This window comes from Petaurus breviceps, unplaced genomic scaffold (genome assembly GCF_028583685.1).
Source record: "Petaurus breviceps papuanus isolate PSGF00001 unplaced genomic scaffold, PetGlider_PUasm1.0 126, whole genome shotgun sequence".
Classification (NCBI taxonomy): domain Eukaryota; kingdom Metazoa; phylum Chordata; class Mammalia; order Diprotodontia; family Petauridae; genus Petaurus; species Petaurus breviceps.
Window position 1 is genome coordinate 41,510,924 of NW_027185655.1, and position 12,996 is coordinate 41,523,919.

Genomic DNA, 12,996 nt, shown 5'->3' on the forward strand with positions numbered 1-12,996 from the left:
AGGACATGTCATCACTGCTCAGATTATGTCCTGTACATACTAAAAGTCCCAAAGCAACAAAAAGACACATTGTATGTTGTTTCAATAAAGTTGTCAATGAGACATATTTCTATAAAGTCAATCCTGGATTGCTCTATTAATTTCTATTATGAAATTGGAGGTGTGTTCCCTTACTGCCCCCCCCAACAAGTATCTCAAGTATAACCTTCCCAAATATACGAAATTGTAACCTTATTGATTAAGGATTGGAATTATATATAGCTTTATTACATGATAAATATTGTATTTTAACAACAGCCCTTTATGTGAAACAAGTTGTAGTCTTATTAACAGTTTACCAGCCTGACTCTATGCTATTTCTGAGGTCTTGTCTTTATAATTCCCCTTTCAAGAAATTTGGTCTCATTTTTTCCTCTTCCTCTGGATATTTACAGCATTCAAGTCAGGATTGCCTATACAGTTTCACAGTAGATGTTGCTTTTTAAATACATGACAAATTCTACAGTAAAAATTCCTGAAATTCATGGTTTCAAATTATAGAAACCAATTAATCCTCTACTTTATGCGTTTTTTTTAAAGTTTGTAATTCTAACAGTAATAGCTAATGTTTGTATACCACTTTAAGGTTTGCAAAGCACTTTTAGATCATTGACTTGGTCAGAGGAGCTAAATCTTTCATAGTTGTCTTTATTACAATATTGCTGTTACTCTGTACAATGTACTTCTAGTTCTGTTCACTTTACTTTGCATGAGTTACATGTCTTCCCAAGTTCTTCTGAAACCATTTTGCTTATCATTTCTTATAGCACTGTAGTATTCCATCACAGTTCTATACCATAACTTGTTCCCTATTGAGGGATATCCCCTCAATTTTCAATTCTTTGGCCCCACAAAAAGAGCTACTATAATTAATTTGTACAAATAGGTCCCTTTTCCTTTTCTCTGATTCCTTTGGGATATAGACCTAGTTGTTTTGCTGGGTCAAAGGCAGACATAGTTTTATAGGTCTTTGGGAATAATTCCAAATAATTCCAAATTGTTCTCCAGTGTGGTTGGGCTAATTTACAACTCTACCAATAATGCATTAGTGTCCTTTTCCCCCCAGATCTCTCCTCCCCCCCCAAGCATTTGTAATTTTCCTTTTCTGTTATGTTAGCCAATCTTTTAGGTGTGAGGTGGTATCTTAGAGTTGTTTTGATTTGCATTTCTCTAATCAGTAGTAATTTAGAGCCTTTTTTCATGTGACTGTTGATAGCTTTGTTTTCTTCTTCTGAAAATTGCCTGTTCATATCCTTTGACCATTTATCAATTGGGAAATGGCTCTTTTCAAAATAAATTTGGTTCAGTTCTTTAAAAATTTTAGAAATAAAACTTTTATCAGAGAAATTTGGTGGGGGTGGCTATGTGGCACAGTGAATAGAGCACCAGCCCAGAACTCAGGAGGACCTGAGTTCAAATCCAGTCTCAGACACTTAACACAAAACTAGCTATGTGACCTTGTGCAAGTCGCTCAACCCCAATTGCTCTGCCTTCCCCCCTCCAAAGAGCAAAAAAAGAGAAAGAGAGAGAGACAGAGAGAAATTTGCTGTAAATTCCCCCCCCCCTTCAGTTTCCTGTTTTCCTTCTAATTTTGGTGGCATTTGTTTTGCTTGTGCAAATGCTTTTAAATTTCATGTAATCTAACATTTAGTTTACCTCCCATAATCCTCTCTCTCATTTGGTCATAAACTCTTCCCTTATCCATAGATTCAAAGGTCATTTTTCCATGTTCCCCTAATTTACTTATGATATCACCCTTTATATATTAGTCATTTATCCAGTTTGACCTTATTTTGGTATACAGAATGAAATGTTGGTCTGTGCCTACTTCATGTAAGGCTTCTTTCCAATTATCCCAGCAATTTTAGTCAAAGGATGAGTTCTTACCCAAAAGCTTGAATCTTTGGGTTTCTCAAGCACTACATTACTATGGTCATTAATTATTCTGTATTGTGTGCCTAATCTACTCCACTGATCTATGACTTTATTTCTTAGCCAGTACTAGATTGTTTTCATGATTATCACTTTGTAATATGGTTTGAAATCTGGTACTACTAGGGCAACTTAATATTTTTTTCATTGATTTCCTTGAATGTTCTTGACCTTTTGTTCTTCGAGATGAATTTTGTTGCTATTTTTTCTAGCTCTACAAAATAATTCTTTGGTAGTTTGATTGATATGACCACCAAACTGTCTTGGGATTAGTTCACTGCAATTCCAGAATGATGGTTTCAGATTGTGGGAAGCAGTTATTATCTTAGGCTACCTTGAAACATGATCATCATTATAGTATGTGGCTACTGATTAGAATCATAAAAATATGGTATGTGTATATGCATAAACATATGTTTAGTGAAAGTTATTTACCATTCAGTTGAAAGTAGGCTTAAAAAATCCTTTCAAGATATCACCATATTCAACAGACTAGCCTTAATTAACCGTGTATTTTGACAGAAGTTGAATGTATTTTATGAAGGAATCAGCTTGTAAACATAGTACTGTCCTTCTATAAAAGAGGAAAACCAGTGAGCCAGGATGGGAGATGTTGCTGATGCTGGATATTTTTGTCATGTTGTTCCATAGACCACTTCACTAGTCATATCCCCTGAAAACATAAATCAGCAACATGATAAATAATTAAGCTATCCCCTGCCCTTGCCGCTAAAAATATAAAACCTTGACTTGAGAAATCCCCAATGAAAAAAGTAAAGAAATGACAGCTATAAAAGGGAAAAGGAATGAGGCTATGTAGGCATGAACACAACCCTCTTGGGTTCATGATCCAGGAAAAAGATAAGTATAGTTTTATTTCATCTGTACTAATTATATACATATATATGTGTGTATATATATATATATGTATATATGAGAGAGACAGATAGACAGAGACACAGACAGAGAGAGAGACTTGAGTTAAAATCCTTCCTCAGGTATTTACTAGCTATGGCAAGATATGGCCTCTCTTTCTTTTTAATACATTTGTTCTCAGGAAGGCTCTACTCTTGACACACTTACTAGCTGTGACCTTGGGCAAGTCACTTAACCCCAATTGCTTTGCATTCCCCCCTTAAAAAAAAAAAAAAGAAGATTCTACTGATCCTGGTCAAGTCATTTAATCTTTCAGCCTCAGTTTCTGCAATATTAAAACAGAGATAGTATTAGCAACTACCTATCAGGATTGTGAGGGTCAGAAATGAGGTAATATGTATAAAGTGCTTTGCAAACCATAAAGTACTATATAAATGCTAGATATTATTCTAGCTTACATCCCATACTTTGCACATAGTATACATTTAATACATATCAAATTTTGACACTGACATTGGTCTGTTACAGTATACAAACATCAAGTCAAAATTTAGTTTTCTAAATTTATTCCTAAACATGTATTTATCTTTCAAATCCAAATTTATCTTCATATTTCAATGTTAAACTTTTTCTCTGTTCTTAGTCCTTCTTTATTGGTAATGGAAATAGTGTTTACCTGTCTTTTTCTAAATATATTTTACATTCATCATTTGTGTCAGGTTAATTTTTTTAATGACTTGTCCAGAAGTCGCTGATGTAGCAATTCCATTTCCTCCCCTTTTCCCTCCCCTCTGCCCTTTTTCACATTTTCAGAAGGGATTTACACCACTGCATGTAGCTGCCAAATATGGAAGCCTGGATGTGGCAAAATTGCTCTTTCAACGTCGCGCTTCCCCGGATTCTGCTGGCAAGGTAAAGCTGTTTGGCATGGGATATGTTGGAAGAATGAGAAGTCTAGAGATCCTTTGACTGTCCTGTGATTAAAGGTCATTTATACTCTAAACATGCAGCAGATTAAATTGCAGAAGAAAAGTTATGATGAATTATCATTTCTGTCTTTCCACATTGAGATAGAGAAGCCAATTTATAATATCTGTCCATACAGCAATGTTTCCATCTGTTCATTCACTTTGACAATTCATACCAATGTTATGGACTTTTTTTATTGTAGACCATTCAAGTTTTTTTTTAATCAAATTAAAAACAAACAAACATTGTAAGATGGGCTGGCAGTGAAGGGAGAAGTCTTATTTTTGCCAAGGCTGCAAGGTAACAGAAACCTTGGTGGTTCCAGCTTCACATTTTTTTTTGGGTTTATAATAAAAAATAACATCTGTTGGTTTCTTTCGTTGCTTCTCAGCAAGGTACAATGTGCTTCATTGCAGCTATTTTTGGTTTCAGGTGAAGTTTCTAATACAAAAATAATTCTCTAATTGTTCATTGTTGTTTTCTTTAGTTCACTGTGTCCTTTGGTTAATCTATTAACATGGACTTAATCAGTATCAGTTTTGTTTTTCTTAATAACTCCTGGCAGCTTCAGTCAGCTAACAACCATTTTTTTAATGCTCACACTTAAAAACCCCCTTTACAGAATGGCCTCACCCCACTCCATGTTGCTGCTCATTATGACAACCAGAAGGTGGCGCTGCTGTTACTGGAGAAAGGTGCATCTCCTCATGCCACTGCCAAGGTGAGAGGTCTGCTGTAGATAACAGTGTCAGTGGGTCTACTTTGTAGCTCACATAAATCGGTCCAGAGATATTGGGTTGAATTGTGATCAGAAAGAATGGGGGATTTAAGCATTTACAACGCAGTGAAACTCTACATAGGTCTAGGTACAAATGTTTAAAGGTAATTTTTTTCTGTATTCCTTTTTTTTTCCCTCCACGTCATAACTTTTAATAGTTTAAAATGCCAAAAACATTTAGCGAATATTGAAAAAGGCAGAGCTGTCATTGAGAAGAGAAGATTTTTATTACCCCAATTTAAGAGGTTGAATGATTATGATTCAATTCAATTTTACATCATTGATTATGGGTAGGGTATTTGAAGTTAAAGACACAAAGACAAAAATGAATGCCTGCCTTCTAGGACCTTACATTCTACTGGGGATTATAACCCTAATCTGAGAACTTGAATAGGAAATGCAGTAAACTGAAATTTACATAAAGACTATAGTGCCTTTTGCCCTCTAACCACCCATGACCTCAAATTAACTTGCTGGTTGCATGATCCCAGATAATCCCTTAAAAATAAATTCTCTTTTGAATTTGAAGAGGAATAAAGTTCCCTGACTAGAGTGAGATTTTTCTCTATAAACATGGTACAAGCTACTAAAAGAGAGATCTAGTTAAGCCTTAGGACAGCAATTTCCCCACAAAATTTAACTGTTTTTTATTTAAAAGCAAAGGAAAAAACTTATGGTGAGTTACCTGTTCTTGATAAATTCATGCTTGTCCCAACAAAGTCATCTTTTTCTCTATAGTCTCTCTTAATGATTTCATCTGCTTCCATGACTTCAGCTATCACCTTTAAACAGATGACTTTCAAAGCTGTGTCTCCAGGGCTGACCTCTTTTCTAAGGTCTAAACCTATATTTCAAACTTCCCTAAAGGATATTTCCAGTGACACATATATCTCTCTCCACTCCAAAAGCTGCTTTTCTTCCCCATATTCCTATTTTATTCACAACACTACTTTTCTCCCAACTTCAGAAATATCCTTCGTTCATCTTTTCCCATGCCCCTCTCCTCCCTAGACCCCCATTTAATCATCTGATCTTGGCAATTCTTACATATTACTTCATCTTTCTGAGCTTTGGTTTCCTCCACATTTGTAAAATGAGTGTATCAGAATAACTAGTCCCTAAGGTTTCTTCCAACTTTCATATGCTATAGTTTGAATGTAGCAAGGAAATTATAATGTATAGTCTTAGTTAACATTTACTATGAAAGGCAGAATCTTTGCAAAACAAAGTAAATGAGTCCAAATACATCCATGAAAATAACATTTTATTAAAAAATGCAAATTTCTTTACTTTAAGTTCCTATGAAGGGGCATTTTTTCTTCAAAAAAATCCTTCTGATGTTTTAAAATTTTTACTTTTCAATTTTAACTGAAAAATTTTAACTAATTTAACAATTTTAACTAAAACTGGTGTTTTAAAATTTTTACTTTTCAATTTTAACTAAATTAATAAACATTAAGTTCTTGCTATGTGGCAGGCACTATGCTAAATGCTGGTGATACAAAAAGTGGCAAAAGAGAGTCCTTTTCACTCAAAGGGTTTACAATGTAATGAGGGAAACAGTATGTGAAATATACATACAAAGAAAGATGTGTACAGGCTATCTATAGAAAACAACAGGGAGGGTATTAGAATTAAGAAGAGTTGGGAAAGACCTTCTGTAAAATAGAGGATTTGGGTTGGGATTTAAACAAAGCCAAGGGAGTCATTAGGCAGAGTTAAGGGAGAACATTCCAGGCAGAGAATATGCCCAGAGCTGAGAGATAGAGTGTATTGTTCATATGGTAGAATAGCCAGGAGGTCAGTGTCACTGGATTGAAAAGTACATGTCAGGGAACAAAGTGTAAGAAGACTGAGAAGGTAGAAATGGACTAGGTAAAAGGGGGCTTTGAATGCCAAGCAGAGAAAGCATTTTGTATTTGATCCTAGAGGAAGTAACTTGAATTTAGCTTCTGCTGTGACAGAATTGGTTACCACCATTTAAAAGTCAATTAGATTTTCTTCTCATACCTAGTGAGATCTTCAGCTAAACTCTTATCATGTTCATTATTTTTTCATTTTTATGCACTCTGAAATAAATGTATAGCATAAGGACCACCTTTCCTTGATGATTTTGTAAATGATGAAAAAGAGATCTCAGAATTATCGAAATCTCATAGTTGGAAGAGACCCTAGATTGATCTAGTTTTTCCTGTAGTTGAGTAAGATACATCTCCATGCTATAAATCTACCCTCAGCCACTTTATTAAATCTCATGCCTGAATCTTTCACTTTAATGATTGCAGACATCAGTGGGTTCTCAAAGTTGAGAGTTAGTGTAGACTTTATATCAAATCTCAATAAAAAGATTTGTTCTGTGAAGTTTGGATTCAGTCAAAGGGCCACATTTGAGGACCTAGAGGGCCACATGTGGTGTCAAGGTCACGGGTTCCCCCACTGGTGTAGAACTTGACACCTAGTCTGTGCCCTTTTTCATTAAACAATTCTACCACTTACATTCTGTTTTGCATTATAGTTACAGACCCACCTACTAATATACATACTTTTTTCTTATTTCGTTATTTTATCATATCTTCTGGATGTTAACGTCCTTGAAACAAGGGGCTTCTTAGTAATTTTTTAAGCCATTCCAGGGGCATATCTAACAAATATTTATTAGATAACTGAGCATATCAATGATCATTTTAGACTAATTGAAAATAATTGTCTAGCTGATCTTTTAAATCATCCCCCCCTCCCAATCTGACCATTCCTGCTGTTTTAGCAGATAAGTTCTCATTGATGTAGGTGGCCTTTCCAACAGGTAGCGGTCACAACCCGTCTACTCTCCCCTCATCCTTTGGAGTTCTCTTGTACATTGTCCTATAAATTGTCCACAAAGGTCCACCCCACATATAATGCAGATTCTTAAGCCAAGCTGTCCATCTTTTTATCCCTTGTTTTCTCTCCATGACCAATTGAATTTTTCTGATCACGCACATACTCTTTGATGATGTGCCTTATTCATCATTTGGTGTGCATTGTGACCCAGTGATGCACACTGTGCATCTCTCCTTTGAATTTTGTTTTCCTCGCAATTCTAAATCCCTGAAGAGAGGATGTCCCATGATTTGTGGCCATATAGCATCAACAGAAGAATATTGATGTCAACATTATGGGGTTTTGTTTCTGGGAAAAACCTTGGAATCACTGAAAGTGCTACATAATCTTTCAAGTGAAATTCACCACATTCTCATTTATTTCTCATTTCAGTTCCCTGTCCATCTGCAGTATCTTTCTGAGATATATGTACTAATGGACCAGACTTATAGAGCAACCATGAAACTATATATTATAGTCTGAATGATAGATATTTTTCAGTCTCTTAATTTTTAGCATGTGGGAAAATAGGCCAAACCCTTGTGAGTGATCGTGGATTTTATTTAGGAAGATTTTCAGTGTGCCAGGGCATGTTGCAATAAACTCAATCATAAACTAGGCAAATAGTTAAAAAATCAACAAATAATTAATTACTGTGGACCAATTATGTGAAAAACACCAACCATGTTAATTCCTATAGGGGATGATCCTTGAGGACAAAAACTGTTATATTGTTCACAGACTTAAAATATCTTAAAGTTGGGAAGGACCTTAGAAGTAGTCCAATGATATTATAGTAACACTAATGGTAATAATAGCTACCTTATACAGCACTTTAAAGGTTCACAAGGAACTTTATAGGTATTTATTATCTCCTCTGATGCTTGCAACAACTGTTTAAAGTAGGTATGCTTATGATCCCATTTTAAAGATGAAGAAAATGAGGTAGAGAGTAGTTCAATGAATTTCCCAGGGTCTCAAGCTAGTCAGTGTCAGACAAGATTTGAGCTCATCTCTGCCTCATGCCATGTCCAGTCTTCCACCCACTAGACTTCCTAGCTGCCTAGGAATAATCTCGCTTATAATGTCCCCAATCAGTGGTTAACTCATCATTGCTTTAGACGACTCAGCTTTTGGACAGCTCTAAATTTTTAGGGAAAAAAATTCTCCCTTTGTTGAACTACAATTTTAACTCCTCTGTAACTTGTCACCATTGTTCTGACCTACTGGTTCCAGAGGGACTGTCATAATGTCCCATGGAAAAACTTCATATAATAGAAATGAGCTATTATATGCCTCACAGTTTCCTTTTGAGTTAAACATGACTATTTCCTTCAACTAAACTTCCTATGGTAGGCTCTCCAGTCTTTTGACCTTATTAGTTTCTTTTTCTCTGTCCCCACTCCAGTTAGTGTCCTCCCCAACATGTGGTATATCCAGAATTGAATACGATACTCTAGTGGTAGTTTGATAATGGCAGAATACGGTGGGATCATGAACCTCCCTCATTCTGTAGATGCTTTCTTTCTTAATTCAGCCTAAGATGGAGCTTTAGATTTTCTGGTTGCTCTTTATCACAATACTTGCCTCAATTTGATTTTGCAATTCATTAATACCTTCAGGTCAATTTCCTTGAACTCTCATCTTATGAGGCCTTTCTGAACTTTACTTTGATAGTTGGTTTTTTGAAGTCCTTTATATTTATTCTTCTTAAATTTTGCTTTATCAGACTCAGTCCTTCATACCAGCTAATCAGGATCTTCTCGAATTCTCTTTCTGTCATCCAGTGTTTTAGTTATCCCTCCAAGTTTTACATCATCTACAGATTTGATAATCCTGCTATGTCCAAGTCAATTAAGACATTGTTAAACAACAGAAAACCAAGCACAAATCTTAGAAACACCCCACTAGAGTCTCTTTTTTGGAATTCAATCACTCTATGCCTAAAATAGCTCACCAACAAGGACTGGGCCACAGCAACTATGGAAAGTGATGAATTGATGTTCTTTCAGTACATTCATTCAACTAGTTTTAAATCTCCATGGCACTTTTTTTTCTTCTTTTTTTTCTTTTTCTTTTTTTTAAAGCAATTGGGGTTAAGTAACTTGCTCAAGGTTACACGGCCAGTTATTATTTCTGGGTGTGGTGCTGAGTATCTGAGCCTGGATTTGATCCAGGTCATCCCGACACTGGAGCCGGTGCTCTTACTCGCTGAGCCACCTGGCCGCCCCTCTCTCCATGGCACCTCTAAAATAACCTAAGTGACTTGTCAAATGTTTTCACATGATAAAATCTATGTATTTCATATGTTGGTATGAGAAAGCCATAACTATAGGAGATTGAGGTATTAAGATCTTTGTCTACTTCTGTCTATGGAACCCCTTCCCTCAATCTATCTAGTAATTGTCCAAAAAAAAAAGGAAATTAAATTAGTTTGATTTGTTCATTATGAAGCCATCATCTCATTGATCACTATTTTTATGAGCTGCTAAATATATTTTTTAAATAGATTGGCTATATCATTCTTTTTACTTTTGTGATAATCTTTTTTTTTACTTTTGTGATAATCTTTTTTTTTACTTTTGTAATAATCTTGTATTGCATTTAATGGATATATATTTGTATACATATGTATATATGTATATGTGTTATATACATATATGTATCCTTAAAAAAACGGTCATTTTCATCTAAATTGTTATACGGGTACTAAAATAGTTAATATGCTTTTAGTCTCCTTTGGGGTATACAAAAGGAAGCATGGTATAATGGAAAGACTGTAGACCTAGAAGCTTCAGATCCTAATTTAGGAGCAGTCATTAATTATTTGAGTTAGAGCAAGTCACTTTGTTAATTGAACCTTCTGTTTATTCATCTGGAAATAATATTTGTACTATTCAAGGCAGAAATTTTGTGAGAAAAATATTTTATAATTGTAAAGTGCCCTAGAAATGTAAGCCAATATCGATATAAGAATGTTATATAGTTTATGATAAATAATAATAATCCTGCTGTCCTTTGCACTGATCAAACCGTATCTATAACAGTGGGTTTAAACTCTGCTCATCATGTTGCAGGAGGACAGAAATCAAAATATTGAGGGGCCTATCATAAAAGGAACCACTAGGGAAACTGGTGTTTCCTGGAAAAGAAATTAAGATTAAAAAGTATACATGATCAATTTATTCAAACACTAAAAAGACTGTTGATATAGACAAGAGAACTGACAATTTGTGTTGCTTCAGAGGGAAAAGCTAGCACTGATGAATAGAAGTTACGAGGAGACAGATTCTAACTAAACAAAGGAAGAAAATGTCTCTTTCTAACAACTGTCAAAAAGTGAAATGGCTCTCCCAATAAGTAATATCCCCATTATAGGAAGTAGTTAATCAGAAACCTGTTTGGTTATTTCTTCAGAAGATTGTAGAAATAACTCCCCCTTGGAAGTTGGATTGATTTGATTCAATGATTTATAAGGTCTCATTCCCCTCTGAATTTTATGAATGTAGAAGGTGTGATATGTTAGAAAAAATTTAGAATGAAATGATTCAAGCTTTAAACCACATTCTCCAACTTGACACCTGTGTATTGTTGGGTAAGGTGTGTAACCTTTCTGGGCCTTGACATCTTCATCTATAAAATGAAAGACTGGAATAGAGACTTCTGAAGTCCCATCCAGATCAAGATCTTTGATCTTAAGAGACTTCAGGTTAGTTTTTTTTTACAGAAAGGCTAACCATATGTTACTTTTCCCCCTCTAGAATGGCTACACTCCATTGCATATTGCTGCTAAGAAGAATCAGATGCAGATAGCTACCACATTACTGAACTATGGAGCAGAGACCAACATTGTGACAAAGCAAGGGGTCACCCCACTTCATCTGGCCTCTCAGGAAGGCCATACTGATATGGCGACCCTGCTTCTAGATAAAGGATCCAACATCCACATGTCAACTAAGGTAATTTGTTCTTGCCATTGTATAAAAAAACAGGCTGCCAATAAAGAGAGAGATATAAGTATGTATATGTAAGAAACAATCTATATATAAATTACATATATATACACATTACATATAAGTACACGATTGTATTTATATATTCTGTACATGTATGACATGCATAGATATTTATTCAGCTTTGTGTTTATATGTCACTTATTTCGCTTATACAGATACATGTATATCTATGTGTATAAATGTTATCTATTTCAAAATAGAGAGGGGGCCATCTCCAGTCTTCCTGATCTATATCTTGCCACTGGACCCAGATGGTTCTGGAGAAGAAAGTGAGGCTGGTGACTTTGTACAGCCCTCCCTCACTTAAATCCAACTCACTTGCAAGACATGGCACCACCTTCCTGATAATCACATTCCTTTTCGAGAATGAAGAATAAACAGCAACAACAAAAATAGATAATGTGTACAAACATATGCACACACATGTACACATACACACATATACAAATACAGTTGTGTGTGTGTAGATATACATATTGTTTTAATTAAATGCAAAGTATATGCATGCATGTATATATGCATTTTCATATACACACATATTGTTCAATTTCTGATATCCTTTGTGTATGTTAAACAGTTAATACAATTTTAAGCTGCATAAATAGCCAAAATAGTTCATAGAAACTTAGAGTACATTAACAGAAAACTACAAGAGGCATACAGGGAGGTGAACCTGGTTTGTGGAAGTAAGGCATTCAATCAACAAGCATTTATTCAAGGCTTTCTCTGTATGATGCACAGGTAAAATAAAAAGCAAAGTACAAATAAAAACAAAGTACAAGTAAAAACAAAAACACAGCTAGTGGCCCCAAGGAGCTAACGTTCTGTTGGGGAAGATGATATGCAAACCACTATATAAATACGAGATATATATAGTGTATATAGGAGGTAATCTCAGAGGGAAATCCAACAGAGGAAAAGCTCTATTATACCTTACCAAGTTGAAAATCATTCTGTTCAGATCCAGCAGTGGACCTAGATAAATAGTGAGAGACGCTCACCACTAGGTTAGCCACTGGGTGAGAAATATTTTGGTTCTAGTACTTTGTAGAACCCTTTTCCCAAGGCATGGGCAAACCATTTATGCTGGCCTTCTCATCCTGTACAGTTCTCATATTTTTATATGGTTAGGTCTTGAAGAATCATAGGAGCATCACATTAAGACTGGAAGGGCATCTAAGAACATCTGAAGTCAATCAATTGACTCTCAGAGGAGTTGTGATTTTTCCAGATTTACACATCTGATAAGTGTCTGAGGAAGGATTTGGATTCAGGTGTTACTGAATCCAAGTCTAGCATTCTATCAGCTAAGCCACCTATCAGCCTATATCATATGCCTTCTCTCTACAGATAAAGAAACTGACTGTCACTCTGGTCTCCATTAATCTCCTTAACTGTATAATGGGGATAATAATAACCCTTCCCTCCCAGGTCTGTTGTAAGAGTCAAATGAGATATTTATAAAGCACTTAGCACAATGCCTGGCCCATGGTAGGTGCTTAATAAATTCATCCTCCCTTCCTTCCT

At 35.3% G+C, this 12,996-nt stretch overlaps 1 protein-coding gene across 4 annotated transcripts in view; it reads left to right on the forward strand.

Annotated features, from left to right (window-relative positions):
• The window catches only part of ANK2 (ankyrin 2), a 418,509-nt gene that overhangs the window by 288,246 nt on the left and 117,267 nt on the right, over positions 1-12,996 (forward strand). For all 4 annotated transcript variants that reach the window (XM_069095397.1, XM_069095401.1, XM_069095405.1 and 1 more), the window contains 3 exons: positions 3,661-3,759; positions 4,439-4,537; positions 11,215-11,412. In XM_069095397.1, coding sequence (XP_068951498.1) covers positions 3,661-3,759; positions 4,439-4,537; positions 11,215-11,412 — 396 coding nt within the window. The remainder of the gene's footprint in view (positions 1-3,660; positions 3,760-4,438; positions 4,538-11,214; positions 11,413-12,996) is intronic.